Source organism: Oncorhynchus mykiss, chromosome 23, assembly GCF_013265735.2.
Source record: "Oncorhynchus mykiss isolate Arlee chromosome 23, USDA_OmykA_1.1, whole genome shotgun sequence".
Lineage (NCBI taxonomy): Eukaryota > Metazoa > Chordata > Actinopteri > Salmoniformes > Salmonidae > Oncorhynchus > Oncorhynchus mykiss.
In genome coordinates, this window is record NC_048587.1 from 61,556,954 (window position 1) to 61,576,809 (window position 19,856).

Genomic DNA, 19,856 nt, shown 5'->3' on the forward strand with positions numbered 1-19,856 from the left:
GGAATAGGGTGCCATTTGCTTCTGACTCTGAGCTGCAGGACTGTTTAAAGCTGCCTGTGTTGCTGTGTGTGGATTTCTCTTGCTCCAATCAGTGTCAGTCATAATCAAGACATTGACACTAGTCTGGCGTAATGAGCCGTCTCCTTTGCAATTTCTTGATCTGCTACCCCCTGGGGAAAATGATGAGGTCGTTTGTCAGGTCAATTTGGGCTGTTGTCCATTAGATGCGCTGACTGTGTCCTGAAGTTGCCCTCTTTATTCAGTGTAGACTGAAGAGGTACTGGCGTTCACGTCGTAGAACCAAATGAAACCTTCTAATTAGTAAGAACAGAGATACCGTACGCTACCCATCAGCACTTGGCTCTGCTGATAAATGAAACTTTAGTTAAATTAGTGTTGAGATGCACAATGTGAACCGGTCAACTCAGTGCCATTGTAGGTTTCCCTGGTATGGATCTCATCAGGAAGTTGCCTTAGTGTAGAGGCATAGAGCTCGCCAGTTAAGTCTTAAAAAACGAAAATGAAACCTCAGCCATTCCTATGTGGGAAAGAATGGCGTTTTTGGGGTCAACCCCAAAAATAAGATCTGAGGTTAACACGGGCTTAGGAGATCTTATACGTTTTGTTCTATGAGATAATATCAGTCAGTTAACATGACCTTTATGAGTTATGAAGACTTTATGTGTTTATAAATACCTCAAGTTCCACAAAAAGGTATGTCAGCCGATGAAGATTATTTCATAGAACAAAACGTATAGGATCTCCTAAGCCCGTGTTTACCACAGACCTTATTTTCAGAGTAGATCAAAAACCTCTCCAAAACCACATTCATTTCCCCTGAGGCTTTGGCTAACGAACTAGAGCGGAGTTAGCCTCCATTTGTGCCTACAAAAAGACAACATTACTATTGCTGTCTATTGGTAACCTGCATGACAGTATGTTGTGTAGAATGTACATTAGTCCAAGAAACAAATTTAACCCTTATAATTGGCAGTAAAAGATGTGATGCATACCACTGCAGTAGGAGTAAACAGGATGAAGTCCAATAACAGACCTGGTTAGTATGGATTTACAAGACCAGATTGGTGATTGTGTTTGTCTGCAGATCAATGATTACTGGTTCATCTCTTCCTCACAGTGTCTCTGTGCTCCTGGATGGATAGGGGAGTTCTGTCAGTATGGAGGGAACGCCTGCCTGATCTACCCAGACAGCTGTATGAATGGGGCCACCTGCATCACCACAAGTCAACCTACGGCTCCCCCACAGTACAGATGTATCTGCAGCCCTGGTTACACAGGTAAGGGAACGTGAAAGGGGGATACCTAGTCAGTTGTACAAATGAATGCCTTCAACTGAAATGTGTCTTCCGCCTTTAACCCGACCCCTCTGAATCAGAGAGGTGCAGGAGTCATTTAACCCAACCCCTCTGAATCAGAGAGGTGCAGGAGTCATTTAACCCAACCCCTCTGAATCAGAGGTGCAGGAGTCATTTAACCCGACCCCTCTGAATCAGAGAGGTGCAGGAGTCATTTAACCCAACCCCTCTGAATCAGAGAGGTGCAGGAGTCATTTAACCCGACCCCTCTGAATCAGAGAGGTGAAGGAGTCATTTAACCCGACCCCTCTGAATCAGAGAGGTGCAGGAGTTATTTAACCCGACCCGTCTGAATCAGAGAGGTGCAGGAGTTATTTAACCCGACCCGTCTGAATCAGAGAGGTGCAGGAGTCATTTAACCCGACCCCTCTGAATCAGAGAGGTGCAGGAGTTATGTAACCCGACCCGTCTGAATCAGAGAGGTGCAGGAGTCATTTAACCCGACCCGTCTGAATCAGAGAGGTGCAGGAGTTATTTAACCCGACCCCTCTGAATCAGAGAGGTGAAGGAGTCATTTAACCCAACCCCTCTGAATCAGAGAGGTGCAGGAGTTATTTAACCCGACCCGTCTGAATCAGAGAGGTGCAGGAGTTATTTAACCCGACCCGTCTGAATCAGAGAGGTGCAGGAGTCATTTAACCCGACCCCTCTGAATCAGAGAGGTGCAGGAGTTATTTAACCCGACCCGTCTGAATCAGAGAGGTGCAGGAGTTATTTAACCCGACCCGTCTGAATCAGAGAGGTGCGGGAGTCATTTAACCCGACCCCTCTGAATCAGAGAGGTGCGGGGGGCTGCCTTAATCGACATCCAGTGGGTTTAACTGCCTTGCTCAGGGGCAGAACGACAGATTTGTACCTTTTCAGCTCGTGGATTCGATCTAGCAACCTTTTGGTTACTGGCCCAACGCTCTAACTACTAGGCTACCTGCTGCCTACTGCGTTAGTATACGCATGGTTGTTTTCACCGCCACTTCCTTGGTAGGTTGAGAAATACAAATTATACACTTCTTCAGAGTTTTATGTAAAAGTCATTTTACTGTAGTGTTTGTTTTGGAAAATAATTTGGTACTGTATAAGGATGCACTATTTTCAGAGTATTGATCTCTACATATAACTTTAAATATTAAGTTATTGTGCAGTTTTAAGATAAATGTTTGTACGTTGAAGTGCATATTGGATACTACTGGTCTTAGATCTGCAGTATCCTATCACACGTTTAACACAGCGGTTATCCTAATTTATTTATTTATTTATTTCACCTTTATTTGACCAGGTAGGCTAGTTGAGAACAAGTTCTCATTTGCAACTGCGACCTGGCCAAGATAAAGCAAAGCAGTGTGACACAGACAACAACACAGAGTGACACATGGAGTAAACAATAAACAAGCCAATAACTACAATAAACAAATCAATGACACCGTAGAGAAAAGAAAGTCTATATACAGTGTGTGCAAAAGGCATGAGGAGGTAAGGCAATAAATAGGCCATAGGAGTGAATAATTACAATGTAGCAGATTAACACTGGAGTGATAAATGAGCAGATGATGATGTGCAAGTAGAGATACTGGTGTGCAAAAGAGCAGAAAAGTAAATAAAATAAAAACAGTATGGGGATGAGGTAGGTAGATTGGGTGGGCTATTTACAGATGGACTATGTACAGCGGCAGTGATCGGTTAGCTGCTCAGATAGTTGATGTTTAAAATTGGTGAGGGAAATAAAAGTATCCTATCACACGTTTAATACAGTGTTTCTCCTCATGTGTTTGGATCTGAGTGTCCTATCACACGTTTAATACAGTGTTTCTCCTCATGTGTTTGGATCTGAGTATCCTATCACACGTTTAATACAGTATTTCTCCTCATGTGTTTGGATCTGAGTATCCTATCACACGTTTAATACAGTATTTCTCCTCATGTGTTTGTCCTATCACAGTGTTTCTCCTCATGTGTTTGGATCTGAGTATCCTATCACACGTTTAATACAGTGTTTCTCCTCATGTGTTTGGATCTGAGTATCCTATCACAGCGTTTCTCCTCATGTGTTTGGATCTGAGTATCCTATCACAGCGTTTCTCCTCATGTGTTTGGATCTGAGTATCCTATCACAGCGTTTCTCCTCATGTGTTTGGATCTGAGTGTCCTATCACAGCGTTTCTCCTCATGTGTTTGGATCTGAGTGTCCTATCACAGCGTTTCTCCTCATGTGTTTGGATCTGAGTATCCTATCACAGCGTTTCTCCTCATGTGTTTGGATCTGAGTATCCTATCACAGCGTTTCTCCTCATGTGTTTGGATCTGAGTATCCTATCACAGCGTTTCTCCTCATGTGTTTGGATCTGAGTGTCCTATCACAGCGTTTCTCCTCATGTGTTTGGATCTGAGTATCCTATCACAGCGTTTCTCCTCATGTGTTTGGATCTGAGTATCCTATCACAGCGTTTCTCCTCATGTGTTTGGATCTGAGTATCCTATCACAGCGTTTCTCCTCATGTGTTTGGATCTGAGTATCCTATCACAGCGTTTCTCCTCATGTGTTTGGATCTGAGTATCCTATCACAGCGTTTCTCCTCATGTGTTTGGATCTGAGTATCCTATCACAGCGTTTCTCCTCATGTGTTTGGATCTGAGTATCCTATCACAGCGTTTCTCCTCATGTGTTTGGATCTGAGTATCCTATCACAGTGTTTCTCCTCATGTGTTTGGATCTGAGTATCCTATCACACATTTAATAGTATTTCTCCTCATGTGTTTGGATCTGCAGTATCCTATCACACATTTAATACAGTGTTTCTCCTCATGTGTTTGGATCTGAGTATCCTATCACACGTTTAATACAGTGTTTCTCCTCATGTGTTTGGATCTGAGTATCCTATCACAGTATTTCTCCTCATGTGTTTGGATCTGAGTATCCTATCACACGTTTAATACAGTGTTTCTCCTCATGTGTTTGGATCTGCAGTATCCTATCACACATTTAATAGTATTTCTCCTCATGTGTTTGGATCTGAGTATCCTATCACACGTTTAATACAGTGTTTCTCCTCATGTGTTTGGATCTGAGTATCCTATCACACGTTTAATACAGTGTTTCTCCTCATGTGTTTGTCCTATCACACATTTAATATAGTGTTTCTTCCTCCTCTCCACATGCCATCTGCTGAATGTGTTGGAGGCCATAGTTCATGTTCTTCCCAAATTAATATTGTTGCCCTAAGGCCTGTCATTCCCGTTATAAGGCGTGTCATTCCCGTTATATGGCGTGTCATTCCCGTTATATGGCGTGTCATTCCCGTTATAAGGCGTGTCATTCCCGTTATATGGCGTGTCATTCCCGTTATATGGCGTGTCATTCCCGTTATAAGGCGTGTCATTCCCATTGCTCATCTTTTCACAATGCCTCTCCAAGTGGAATATTCCATCATTTGCGTTATTTTGTCTAAAATATGACAGGCAGAGACGGGGGTTGCAGGACATTTCTTCATTGAGCCTGCCTACCAAGGACAGCAACAAGATATTGGCTGATACATGAATACTATAAGCAGCAGCTATTGGAGTAATTCAACCACTTCTATCCACCCTGAAGGAAAAACATTAACAAATATAGGTTATCTTAGATATGATCAAATTGAAACACATCATTTTATTTTTTATTTTTTACAATTAAGTCCAAAAGTGTAATCCTTGGGTTCGACCAAAAAAGTAATTCACTTTACAGAAATATTTCAATACAATTTTTAGACTCATGTCGTTTGATAGTTAATGACGCTCCTTGTTTATTCTAAACCTGTACAAAAAGCTGGATGCCATGAAAAGTCATTTTTCAATTTGTTTTATACATCGTACACTTCATTTCTGGGTCCATTAACCTAATTCCAAATATTTTAGACTCTGTTGAAAAGAGTTTTCAAGGACCACTAGTAAACAAGTCTTTAGATTATAACTTTCATGTGTTTTCCTCTGGTGTTAAAAAATGCACATCTTCTCGATATATGTTTAATTTGGAACCCAGAAATAGAATTTGAGTATCTAGTTCTCCATCATACATACAACAGCTTAAACCAAACCACAACCCCTCAGAAGGAACAAGTGGCTCTCTTCATTTCATGTCTTTCATCGTTGGTCCCTCTCAATCCTGTCAGCAGAACCTCAGTCCCCATCTTAGCTGACACACTCACACCTGTCACTCCGATAAGTCCTTACATAGCATTACATGAGCTAGGGCTTTTTTTGTGCTGCGCCAGGCTCAAATATTGGTTGCCACTTCGCTGATGGAAAATTGTCTCTCACAATGTGGCAGCACCTCAGTGACTGATGGAACCCTTCACTCCGAGCCGTCCATGCCAAGTGGAACCCTATTCCCTTTGTAGGGGACTACTTTTGACCAGGGTCAATAGGGCTCCTCCTGGTCATAAGTAATGCACTATGCAGGGAAAAGGCTGTAATTTGGGACACATCCCTAGGCATCCAGGGACCCCTTTTTCGATGTGGAATTATGAAGCGTTGAAGCGGGCGGACTTTCAGAAGGCCCCCACGTTTAATTTCAGAACCCGTCTCGAAGCCCCTCAGGACCAGTCTGTCTGGAGTAGATCAAACATTTCTGAGTGCATTGCTCAAGCCCCTGATATTTCCGTTTTTATTCAGACTAGAAAAACATGAACTTGCGGAACGATGGTTTAAGCGTTTATGAAATGCTCATGTACTGCAGATATCCGGGTTTTGAATGGGTTATGAATGTGTCATGAAGTCCCTATGTAGGTACCCTTCGTATAAAGTGTTACCCTTTATTCTTAGGGAAACTGTACAGACATTGGAGGCATTTTTCACCTTGCGTGGCTTTATCGTTTTTTTTCCCCCCAGACGCATATCAAGGGGTTATTTTCTTTTTCCAGGCAGGCAGACAAGGTGCTGTCCAAAAGGCCATCACAAAATGCCAAGCACCTGATTGTAATCTGCCAAAAAATGTCCGGTGACATGCTGAAGAGACACTATGAAACTTTAGAAGGGCAGATTCCTCCGAGATAGGGTGTGTGTCTCAAATGGCACTCTATTCCCTATATAGTGCACTACTTTTGATCAGAGCCCTATGTGTCCTGGTAGAAAGTAGTACACTATAAAGGGAATGTAGTGCCATTTGGCACGCAGACCATGCCTTTTGTTGTCCGTATCTTTCCCCTGCCTTGTTATATTTCCAATCAGAGTCTCCTAATTGAAATCACACAGCTATTGAAAAGCCAAGGAGTCCCAGAACACCAGTAATTCAGTCTTGTGGATTTAAAGAAGCTAATCTCCGCTCCATATCCTGTCTCTTTTTATATGGCCCTTGAAACAACAGACTGTCTGACCAACTGCTAGGTTCTTCTCCAAGTGGAAGCAATCATAATGTAAAATCAAGGAGCAGGAGAATATTAGGGTTAATTTCTTTAAAACATCTAATAGGAATTCCAAAGAGGATTTAAGATACTTCCATTTTAGGTTAGCTAAAGGAGGTTTTAAAATATATACATTTTAGGGTTACTAAAGGGTTGAATATGATGTTTCTCTCCCTCTCTCTCTCTCTGCCCACAATATACAGTAGATAGTTGTACCACTGCTTCAATCACCGAACCAAAGTGGTTGTGGTTGTCAGTGTTCATATATCATCAATGTTAGAGCTTATATTTTATTAGACAACTTCACATGCTTGCCACCAACCCTTTTTTTATTTACTTACTCTGAATGTTTATATTCTGCCCGCTTCCTGTTTCCTCATAAAAGGTAGATTTAGTGGCTTGTGATGTCTCCGGTAGTGCTGCACTATTATCTTGAATAAAACACATCTCTACCGATGCATACCGTACCTCTAAGCAAAGAAAGCAGACAATAAATGTAAAATGGCCGTAGTAAAATGCCCCCTTTCGTTGTTCCAGTGCTCACATTTTAGTACATCACAGGCCAGTGCTCTACTGCAGACTGGCAGACAGGCAGACAGACAGACAGACAGGCAGACAGACAGGCAGGCAGACAGACAGGCAGACAGACAGGCAGACAGACAGGCAGACAGACAGGCAGACAGACCGGCAGACAGACCGGCAGACAGACAGACAGACAGACAGGCAGACAGACAGACACGTGCCTGTTGTAAAACCTGTGTGTCTCTCGAATGGTATACAGGAAGGAAAACTGGAGCTATGGTAGAATCTCCAAAAACAAACCGAAAAGGCATCAAATTAATGATTTTTGTTGGAGCAAATGGTTCTGGGTTCGACAAAATTATTATAACTAGAAAAGTACATTTCCTGAAGAAAATGTGGTGTGCTTTCTAGCTTGTGAATTATGATTTAATGTATAGGATAGCCTGAACATGTGAAGTTGGTTTGGCATCTCTAGCTTGTGAAGGATGATTTAATGTAAAGGATAGCCTGAACATGTGAAGTTGGTTTGGCATCTCTAGCTTGTGAATGATGATTTAATGTATAGAATAGCCTGAACATGTGAAGTTGGTTTGGCATCTCTAGCTTGTGAATGATGATTTAATGTATAGGATAGCCTGAAAATGTGAAGTTGGTTTGGCATCTCTAGCTTGTGAATGATGATTTAATGTATAGGATAGCCTGAACATGTGAAGTTGGTTTGGCATCTCTAGCTTGTGAATGATGATTTAATGTATAGGATAGCCTGAACATGTGAAGTTGGTTTGGCATCTCTAGCTTGTGAATGATGATTTAATGTATAGGATAGCCTGAAAATGTGAAGTTGGTTTGGCATCTCTAGCTTGTGAATGATGATTTAATGTATAGGATAGCCTGAACATGTGAAGTTGGTTTGGCATCTCTAGCTTGTGAATGATGATTTAATGTATAGGATAGCCTGAACATGTGAAGTTGGTTTGGCATCTCTAGCTTGTGAATGATGATTTAATGTATAGGATAGCCTGAAAATGTGAAGTTGGTTTTGCATCTCTAGCTTGTGAATGATGATTTAATGTATAGGATAGCCTGAACATGTGAAGTTGGTTTGGCATCTCTAGCTTGTGAATGATGATGTAATGTATAGGATAGCCTGAACATGTGAAGTTGGTTTGGCATCTCTAGCTTGTGAATGATGATGTAATGTATAGGATAGCCTGAACATGTGAAGTTGGTTTGGCATCTCTAGCTTGTGAATGATGATTTAATGTATAGGATAGCCTGAACATGTGAAGTTGGTTTGGCATCTCTAGCTTGAACGGTTCAAAAGGTACTGTTGTTGAGTTATTTCATGCAAATGTCGTTTATGCAAATACAGTTGATAAAAGTTTTTATGAATTGGAATTTTATGCACATTTATGCAAATGTGTACATACAATGAACACAAATATAAACGCAACATGTAAAGTGTAGGTCACACGTTCCATGAGTGTCACGTCTGCCCCCCCCCCCCCCCCCCCCCCCCATGGCGCCAGGCTGCCCTGCACCCCCCCCATGGCGCCAAGCTGCCCTGCATCACGCACTCCTGCCATCTATTACACACACCTGTCTTCCCTCGGCACGCGCATCAGCGATATTGGACTCACCTGGACTCATTCATCACCTGTTTATTTCCTCCCCTATATTTGTCAGTTCCCCTGCTCTGGTCCCTGCTGCTGCATTAATTGTTTTTTTGTCTGTATTACTTGTTTGCTGACGCTGTTCCATGTCTGTTCTATATTAGATGTTTGACTCCCCGTACTTGCTTTGTCTTTCCAGCGTCATGCTTGTGACAATGAACTGAAATAAAACATCCCAGAAATGTTCCATACTCACAAAAAGCTTATTTCTCTAAAATGTTGTACACAAATGTGTTTACATCCCTGTTAGTGAGCATTTCTCCTTTGCCAGGATGATCCATCTACCTGACAGTTGTGGCATATCAAGAAGCTGATTAAATAGCATGATCATTACACAGGTGCACGTTGTTCTGGGGACAATGAAAGGCCACTCTAAACTGCAGTTTTGAGGGAGCGTGCTATTGGCATGCTGACTGCAGCAATGTCCACCAGAGCTGTTCCCAGATAATTTAATGTTGATTTCTCTACCATAAGCTCCGTCGTTTTAGAGAATTTGGGAGTACACCCAACCGGCCTCACAACTGCAGACCTCGTGTAACCACACCAGCCCAGGAACTCCACATCCAGCTTTTTCACCTGCAGGATCGATCGTCTTGAGACCAGCTGATGAAACTGTGGGTTTGCACAACTGAAGAATTTCTGCACAAACTGTCAGAAACCGTCTCAGGGAAGCTCATCTGCGTGCTCATCGAACTACAGTTCGCCGAAGTAACCAACTTCAGTGGGCAAATGCTTACCTTCTGTGGCCACTGGCACGCTGGAGAAATGTGCTCTTCGTGGATGAATCCTGGCTTCATCTGTACCAGGCAGATGGCAGACAGTGTGTATGGCGCTGTGTGGGCGAGCGGTTTTCTGATGTGAACATTATATGAACTGTGACTCAGTAAAATCTTTGAAATTGTTGCATGTTGTGTTTATATTTTTGTTCCGTGTAGTTATAGTTGATCGATCATGAAGCGTAACTGGCCAAGGAGCAGGACCATTTTAAAAAGCTACTTCTGTATACCTATGGTTCTCATTCATGTTATTTTACACACAATTAAAATCTTTATAGTTCAGAAAGTATACTGTACATAGTATAAAAATCTTTATAGTTCAGAAAGTATACTGTACATAGTATTAAAAATCTTTATAGTTCAGAAAGTATACTGTACATAGTATAAAAAATCTTTATAGTTCAGAAAGTATACTGTACATAGTATAAAAAATCTTTATAGTTCAGAAAGTATACTGTACATAGTATTAAAAAATCGCTAGACAGGCAATCTAAGTAGGGGCAGTCTAACATCTCAACGTTGGTTTGGGGTTGATTGCTTAAAATGTGAAAGAGGAGATGGGTCTAGATTCTAGAATCTTTAAAAGTCTATGGACCCTTTGTTTGCCATTGAAAGGCATTGGGAACTCATTAATATATTGTTGTAGTACAAAAAGTATAAATGCTATCACAAATATTTTTTTCAATCAATCTGTGTTTTAAAGTTGGTTTTGTGTTTTATAGATTAAATCGTTTAAGTGCTAGAATAAAATATAATAATAATGTAGGAAATCTAAAGTTGTGCTTCATCAACCTCATAATCATTTGTACACTGCAAATTGACCCCAACTAAGCCCAAAAAGAGATTGTATTTGAAAATAGCAATCATTTCATACCTTCATTACACTGGTTTTGTCCCGCGGGCCGCCTGTTGCCGACCCGTGCTGTACAGTAAGAAATGTATCATTAAGCAGAGGGCTTCTTTGGCGGTGGTGTTCTTTCTGAAAATACAATTTATCATTATTTTATCATTTTTGCAAAGGTTTGCATAGTGTGTTGCTTTGGCCTTGGACGGTGCCCAAGAACTGCAGTATATGAGCCAATTACTGACACCAGCCAAGTCCTCTCTGGGTATTTATGAGCTGGCTACATGGTGGAAATCTGAGTTTTAAGTGTGTCCCAAATGGCATCACATTCCCTTTATAGTGCACTACTTTTGACCCGGGCGCATAGGGCTCTAGTCAAAAGTAGTGCATTATATAGGGAATAGGGTGCCATTTTGGAACATACATTGAACCTTGCTGTGCTCTCTCTCGCCATGATACGTCAATGAAGAACTGTGATCCACATGGTCACACACACACACACACTAATCTCAGTTCTTAATGCTATTGTCTGGGTTCCTGGGTTCAAATACTATTGAAAATAATTTCAAATACTCTATCTGTGCTTGATTGGGCTTGCCTGCTGTGATGGAACCATCAGGAAAGTCTCAAAAGTGCAAACCAAAACCCTGCATAACAGGCACCCCCACTCCAGGCAGGCTAAAGCAATGTTTAATATGTTGAATACTATTTGAACCCAGATCTGGTTAATGCCTCTTTCTCTCATTCATCTCAATATCCTTTACATGCATGCTTTTCTGTGAGCGTTCCTACGCTAATGTATAAAGTTCATGGTACATTAGTAATTAAGTTTGCTCTGCAGAAAGATATAATCCTATCTTAATTGGTTTCCATTGCATATTTCATCTGCGATGCACACATCGTTATCCACTTCACCTAACCTGGAGCTTTAGAAAGGGGAAATTAATCCCAATGTATAACAATGAAGTAATCACAAACATTCACCCTGAACCTTTTCCAAGTTTATTCCTCATTGACGGTTCATGGTTTGCTACATGACCTTCGTGTTTCAGTATCGAAGGTATTTATGATATTTCATGAATACATTTTGAGGTGGTTTTGAGGATTATTTACTTAAGTAGGTAAATGCTCATAATGGAAATTTTGGAAATATTCAGGGGAGCATTACCATGCTTACTGAGAGAGATCCAGGCTGTATCACATCTAGCCGTGGTTGGGAGTCCCATAGGGTGGCACACAATTGGCCCAGCGTCGTCCGGGTTTGGCCGGTGTAGGCTGTCATTATAAATAAGAATTTGTTCTGAACTGACTTGCTAGTTAAATAAAGCTTAAATAAAAAATAAAATATTGATTTGTTCTATACTACCAGTGCCCTCCCAGGCCCACCCACTTGGGAGTCAGGACCTCCCACTGGGGAGTCAGGACCTGCCAATCAGAATTAGTTTTTCCCCACAAAAGGGCTTTATTACAGACAGAAATACTCCTCAGTTTCATCAGTTGTCCAGGTGCCTGGTCTCAGACGATCCCGTAGGTGAGAAGCCGGATGTGGAGGTCCTGGGCTGAAGTGGTTACACGTGGTCTGCAGTTGTGAGGCCGGTTCAATGTACTGCCAAATTCTCAAAAATTATGTTGGAGGCGGCTTATGGTAGAGAATTGAACATTAAATTATCTGGCAACACCTCTGGTGGATATTCCTGCAGTCCCTCAAAACTTGAGACATCTGTGGCATTGTGTTGTGTGAAGAAACTGCACATTTTGGAGTGGCATTTTATTGTCCCAAGCACAAAGTGCACCTGTGTAATGATCATGCTGTTTCATCAGCTTCTTGATATGCCACACCTGTCAGGTGGATGAAATATTTTGGCAAGGGAGAAATGCTCACTAATAGGGATGTAAACACATTTGTGCACAACATTTGAGAGAAATAAGCTTTTTGTGCATATGGAACATTTCTGTGATGTTTTATTTCAGCTCATGAAACATGGGACCAACACTTTACATTTTTAGTTCATATTTTTGTTCATTATATATTGACATATCTCGTGGACAGACGAAGTAAACATTAAGTGAGATTTTAGTTCTGGGTTAACCAAGATTTATATGGGACATAACATAGCCTAACACAACATACTATTGTTATCCATATTAGGGATGGGAATGGGAAATAATTTCTCTATTAGAATAGTACAAATAATATTTCTGATGAGTGTTTAGCGTTGATCTGTGTCAGGCCCTCGGTTAGGTGTGTGTCTGTAATCTCTATTTAAAGAGGGGTTAATGGCAATCCCTTGTCAGGGCTGACTGGAGGACTAAATGTGCAGTAGTAGCTCAATGCATCGTCATAAAAACTACATTCAAAGTTTGTTTTATTAAATTAAGACTTTCAAATGTCATGGTTATATCATTTCTATGTAACTATGTCACAAGGATAATTTAATTAAAAATACGTTTTTTTCTGGATAAAATAGACCTGCGAAATGTTTGAGTACTACTACTAACGTCCGTTCGGATATTTGAATATTCAAATTAGCGTGCCCATTCCTAATCCATATGACATAATATTAACAGTACAAGACAGACAGACTGATACGTTCGTAGGAGCACATATTTCCTTCTGATACTACTCCTGTACATTTCTCTCTACTTGACTTGAACGACCTGCATTTACTTCCATGTCCAATTATATTCCCATTTGACCTTTTATGTTCCTTCATCTCAGGGGGCCATCTCATCACTTTCTGCTTTTATCTGTCAACAGTAGTGAACTATATAGGGATCAGTGCCATTTGAGACTCATGCCCAGGTTATATCCTGGCTTCTATATCAGCTACCCTATCACTGTGACCTTTCAATGACCACTTTACCTGACCTTTCAACTTGACCTTTCAATAACCAGTTTACCTGACCTTTCAATGACCAGTTTACTTGACCTTTCAACCTGACCTTTCAATGACTAGTTTACCTGACCTTTCAATGACCAGTTTACTTGACCTTTCAACCTGACCTTTCAATGACTAGTTTACCTGACCTTTTTATGACCTGGTCACTTGACCTTTCAACTTGACCTTTTAATAACCAGTTTACCTGACCTTTCAATGACCAGTTTACTTGACCTTTCAATGACCAGTTTACCTGACCTTTCAGTGACCAGTTTACTTGACCTTTCAATAACCAGTTTACCTGACCTTTCAATTAACAGTGTACCTGACCTTTCAATTAACAGTTTACCTGACCTTTCAAGGACCAGTTTACATGATTTTTCAACCTTACCTTTCAATGACCAGTTTACCTGACCTTTCAAAGACCAGTTTATCTGACCGACTCACATTCATCATCATCACCCCAACAGACCAATTCTTCTTCCTCTGTGGGTTTTAACCTGGGAGCCAGCCTGTTTCTGCTCTCTCTCTCCACCTCCTTATGGATGACAAGCAGACTGCCACTCAGGCTAAGGCAGCTGGACGGTACTGTAACGTTCTTGGATCTATTCCATGTGGCTCTATTGAAGGCTACAGACGTTTTGGGGGACTGTGTTGTACAATACAACTTTATTTCTCCAACTGTTACATCAGAAATGTGTCTTCTGCTCTGTTTATGACAAAAAATAATGAAGAGTAGCAGAGAGTTGACTTAGTTGTTGGTGGAATTATTTCTCTGTTTTCGGTCAGTCTGGAATATGTATTCTGTCTCCCATGGTAAAAAAAAGAAATGCACACACTGAAATGCATTACTTAATAATCGGATGGCGAGTTCCTTTGCAGTAAACCAATATTTATGTTGGTTATTTCTTGGGTCATGTTTCATCTTCCATCCTCCATGAAGAATGACCCCCCCACCCATTGAGAGTACTACCTGTACAATACTTATAATACATTTCTTCTGACATATCTTTGCACATCGCTGTTGGGATGGATTTGTACGATTTGTAGCTACACAATGTGGCATTTTTTTATATATATATATACCAACAGAAAGAACATTGTGATATTAATCACAGTAGGTCTGCTGTACAGTAGACTGAGGCTTCGTCCCAAATGGCACCAAATTCCCTTGATAGTGCACTTATTTTAACCAGGTACCATAATGGATCCCATAGGGCTCTGGTCAAAAGTAGTGCACTATATAGGGAATAGGGTGTCATATGGGACATATCCTGAGATTGACTCTTTCAAGAGGGGCTTTTACTACATGTACTGGATTTGCCGTTATTGATGAACGGATGTTTATGATAAATCACTTCCACAGTCACATCTGAGACGAATCCCCTGTATGGTAGGAGCTTAACGACTAAATCACCGTAGAACGATTAAATCACCATCTAGATGCATTACGTAGGAAGGTTATATCCGAGCTAGATTTCAACTAGACTTGAACATGAGATAGCACTGTGAGAATCCCCATCTAGACTTGGAACATGAGAGAGCACTATGAGAATCACCATCTAGATTTAAACTAGACTTGGAACATGAGAGAGCGCTGTGAGACACTGGCTTTTGTGTTTCACAGTTTAAGATTCTTCTGCATTTTAATGTTGAGTGGCATAATAGCTTTTGAAAATAGTTTTCCCTGCTGTTTTTCCAGTATTTGTAATTATTAAAGAGAAATGAAAAGAATGAACTGCTACACTGTTTATGAAACTACAGGACTTTGGAATGTTCCCTCGGAGTTGTAAGGGGGAATTTACAATCCCAATGTTGAATCATTGAGACCATTTACATTTGGGGTTAATTAAAATGCCTACATAAACTAATTAAACACAGTGTAATCAGTCACTACTACACCTTCCTCTTGTTTTTCAGGACCCCACTGTGAGACAGAAATTAACCAGTGTTTCTCCAACCCCTGTCTGCACAATGGGACATGCTTGGACTCTGTTGGCTTCTACAAATGCAGGTGTCCACCAGGTATTTATGTTGTGCCCCCTCACATTCAGTTTCACTAAGATAGGGACCTATCCATCCCAGCCCCAAACAAGCCATTGGATGCATCCCAAATGGAACCTTATTTCCTATATAGTGCACTTCTTTCGACCAGTTCTATGGGTCCTGGTCAAAAGTAGTGCACTATAAAGGGAACAGGGTGCCTTTTGGACAGTGTCCTTTGACTGACAGCTGAGCAAATCACTCGGCTCATTGCCAAAGCTCATTACTGCAGGAGAATTATGTCAATATTGTGATATGGAATTCTCTCCTTTCATGGGGTATTCGACTCCTGTATTAATATGATTCTGCAGTAATTGTTTATTCGTCTCGACCGGCTGAGGCTGAATTTACATTCACTGATGCAGTCTGATGGAGATGTACCACCCTAGAGACGAGCGGGTGTGTGTGTGACTGGCATGCAGGGCAGAGTTTATGCTGGGCTGCCAGATGATGCTGCACTTTCAATCAGAGCATTGTCCCCATCACACCGTCCACCAGAGTCGGGGTCACTTCCATTTCAATTCAGTCAATTCAGGACGGAAACGGAAATTCAAAACCAAATGTCATTACTTCCTCATTAAGAAATCAAAGGAGATCGTTGTAATTTCTGATTACATCCTGAATTGACAGAATTTAAATGGAATTGAACACGACCCAGGTGTCCACTTCACCATCATCCATCCATAGTAATACATGGAATGTGTCCCAAATGGCATCCTGTTACCTATATCTAGAGCTCTGGTCAAAAGTAGTGCGTTATAAGCGGAATAGGATGCCTTTTGGGACGCAGATCTGGTGTTCATCTTTAAGACCAGAAATGGGGCAGGTTATTCTGAATGAGTTGTCCTTAGATCAGGATCTCCGGCAGGACATGATCAGTCTTGAAAAGGCTTTAGACTCAGTCTACAGTCAAGTACTACCTGGTTTGTTACATCATAAGCCAGTTTCCAGGACCCGGATTAAAGCTGCAATATGTGTCTCTTTGGGTGACCTGACCAAATTCACATAGAAATGTGAGTTATAGATCAGTCATTCTCATTGAAAGCAAGTCTAATAAGTGGTAGATCTGTTCCATTTGTGTTATTTCTATGCCTGCCATACTAAAGTTTCATTTCTGCTGCTTTTTCTTTCGGTTTTGTGCACCATTTTCAAACAGCACAAAATACTATATTTTTGGTTATCGAAAATATATTTCACAGCGGTTTAGATGATACAATGAAATTAGGTGAACTATTAGAATTTTTGCAACCAGGAAATGGCCGAGCGATTTCTGCATGTTGCACCTTTAAGCCTAGTCCTAGACAAAAAAACATGGTAATGATCCATTGAATATGCTTTTAAGTCCAGGATCTTAATCTGTGTCTGGGAAACCAACCCTAGAAGTTTGAGTTAATGTTATCAGTCAGAAGATCGTTGTTTCTCCTCACAAACACGTCATCCTATTGTACTTCTTGTTTGTGGAAAATTGCAAAGTCTGTTCCCTTCTCATTTTACCGGTCAGCTGAGTTTTACTCAGTGGCTAATCTCAATGTTGATGATAATGAGTCTGTTTCGCTGCTTCCTTGCAGGATTTCTGGGCCAGAAGTGTGAGGTGGATGTAGATGCCTGTACCCTACCCAACACCACATGCCCTAGAAACACACATTGTCTGGATCTGCCTGATGGACTGAAGTACACATGTCGCCTGCTGTGCCCACCGAACATACAAGTGGGTAAAACAACACTTTTTTTGTGCAGAACGTGGGGTTAATCCTAACTTCCATTTAAATTACATGTTCACTTAATCTCCCATTGACGTCAATGCATGACTACTTGAACATTTGTCTTAAATGAAATGTAGGATTTGCCCCCAACTGAACAAACAAACCCCATCTATGGCTATGGAATAGAGAGAAGGAACGAGATGTGGCTATGGAATAGAGAGAAGGAACGAGATGTGGCTATGGAATAGAGAGAAGGAACGAGATGTGGCTATGGAATAGAGAGAAGGAACGAGATGTGGCTATGGAATAGAGAGAAGGAACGAGACGTGGCTATGGAATACAATATTGAATCTAGCTACACATCATATCAAAGATTCTGCCAGCTTTTTAAAAGAAACCAGATGTCATTTGCTTTGCAAACGGCCTGAGTTATTTGGTATTGTCCCCGAGATACAGTATTTCATAGTGAATAAGCACTCGTTGTGTGAATGGTGTGATGTCTTCACATGTAATTTTGAAGTAAATGAATACGTATTGATGTGTGTGACAATGTTCTCTTCTCTCTCTACAGCCATGTGCCAACGGAGGACGTTGTGTCTTGAACAACGGCAGCAGTTACACCTGTGTCTGTGCACCTGGATGGGCAGGACGTAACTGCCGTTTAAACATCAACAATTGTGTTCAGCACTGGTGCCAAAACGGGGCCACTTGTGTAGATCAGATTGATGGCTACAGGTGAGGGCCTAAGGCACGGTCTCAAATACACTATTCAGTGTTTCCCCTATATTCATTTAGCGTCACTCCAAATAATATTATATAAAAACAATTGTGAAATGGGTTGGTGAATCATTTTCAGTGTAAACTTTAAAGACTCAAACCAGGTATAAAGTATGTAGAAAAGAAAATGGAGCAATATCTATTTTTTAAACAAGATCATCTTTGACAACTCACAGAAATAAAAACTAGACAGGGAGAATCTGAAATTCCAAAAAGTCATGGCCCATGATTTTGTTATAATGTTCAGATGGCATACGAACACGGCATTAACCGTGGTGAAATGTGTAGAATTGCAGGAAACTAAGTTAAAAACTGTAACCCCCCCCCCTCGCCCCCTTAACATTAGTAAAACGTTAAGCCTTCTATGGCTAAGTGTTTGCTGTTGTATGTGTTTATTAGTAAAACGTTAAGCCTTCTAAGTGTTTGCTGTTGTATGTGTTTATTAGTAAAACGTCAAGCCTTCTAAGGCTAAGTGTTTGCTGTTGTATGTGTTTATTAGTAAAATGTTAAGCCTTCTAAGTGTTTGCTGTTGTATGTGTTTATTAGTAAAACGTTAAGCCTTCTAAGGCTAAGTGTTTGCTGTTGTATGTGTTTATTAGTAAAACGTTAAGCCTTCTAAGGCTAAGTGTTTGCTGTTGTATGTGTTTATTAGTAAAACATTAAGCCTTCTAAGGCTAAGTGTTTGCTGTTGTATGTGTTTATTAGTAAAACGTTAAGCCTTCTAAGGCTAAGTGTTTGCTGTTGTATGTGTTTATTAGTAAAACGTTAAGTCCCTTTGACCTGTCCTGGACCGGTCCTGGACCGGTTCCGACCGACATTTCTGTGTACAGAGCGCTGTGTGAATTGTGCAACATCAACAACATTCCACATTTTGTTGTGTTACAGCCTGAGTTCAAAATGGATTAATTTTTTTTTTTTACCCATCTACACACAATACCCCATGATGACAAAGTGAAAACATGTTTTTATTCTATTTTAGCAAATATATTGAAAGTAAATTATTGCTTTGCACTCCGTGAAAGCTCTGGTTGTCCCGCTTCACATGTCACTCCGCTGTCATCTGAGATGCAGGATGTGAAATCTGACACCTTATATATAGACATTTCTGTGTGTAATTTCAACAAATCTGCCAAAATCAAAAAAACAAACATGTATTCACTTTGTCATTATGGAGAATTGTGTGCAGATTTGTTGTTGTTGATTTAATCAATTTTGAATCCTTTCTGAAGGCACTGTAACTGGTTTTATGTATTGTCTATGTGTAGCCTGAGGAAGTCTACTGATTAAGGCTGCTACCTTCAGAGAACACACATACCGTGTCGGTGTGGGTTCAAGTCCGTCACAGGCCATTCATTCTGGCACTAAACCTCTCTCCCATCTTCCCTGTCTTTCTCTCTGTCCTCTATCCAATAAAAATACACGGTAGGTTTAGGCCAACCGCTGCTCCGATGGTTACCTCAACAATGGGGTTATACAGAATAGAAAAAAAGTATTGGAAACTCCATTAACAATTGCTGGTTTGCAATTCCCATCTAGGATGCTAGAATGTTCTCAACTGGCCTACCTGATTAAATAAAGGTGAAAAATAAAATAAAAAACGAATTAAGATCCATTTAGAAATTCTCTTAAATGTTTTGGTAACACTTCACTTAAGACAGACAGCTATAATGCATTACGAGGCAGTCTTAATGCATCTTAAGACTTGTCAGAAAGTATCTATGAACTGTGTCTGTTGATATCATCTTATAATGGGGGTTGTTTGTCACCAGCTGCCTTTGTCCCAGAGGATACAGCGGTAGCTACTGTGAGATGGACGTTGACAACTGCATTGGACACCACTGCTCTGAGCACGGCGTATGTCTAGACCAACAATACAACTATACTTGTCGCTGTG

At 40.8% G+C, this 19,856-nt stretch overlaps 1 protein-coding gene across 1 annotated transcript; it reads left to right on the forward strand.

The window, feature by feature from the left end:
• The first annotated feature begins 1,057 nt into the window (after positions 1–1,057).
• LOC110532895 (protein eyes shut homolog) lies at positions 1,058–18,721 on the forward strand. Its single transcript, XM_036960957.1, has 4 exons — positions 1,058–1,298; positions 15,360–15,464; positions 17,051–17,190; positions 17,757–18,721. The coding sequence occupies exons 1-4, from the start codon at positions 1,064–1,066 to the stop codon at positions 17,922–17,924; spliced, it is 648 nt and encodes a 215-aa protein (XP_036816852.1). The 5' UTR covers positions 1,058–1,063; the 3' UTR covers positions 17,925–18,721.
• Positions 18,722–19,856: the final 1,135 nt, after the last annotated feature.

What these genes read in the sequence shown, in the direction of transcription:
- LOC110532895 (XM_036960957.1), top strand. Translation starts at nt 1,064, where the DNA reads ATGGATTTACAAGACCAGATTGGTGATTGTGTTTGTCTGCAGATCAAT. An exon ending in CTGCAGCCCTGGTTACACAG is followed by an intron (nt 1,299 to 15,359) that starts GTAAGGGAACGT and finishes CTTGTTTTTCAG; the next exon opens with GACCCCACTGTGAGACAGAA. An exon ending in TGTGCCCACCGAACATACAA is followed by an intron (nt 17,191 to 17,756) that starts GTGGGTAAAACA and finishes CTCTCTCTACAG; the next exon opens with CCATGTGCCAACGGAGGACG.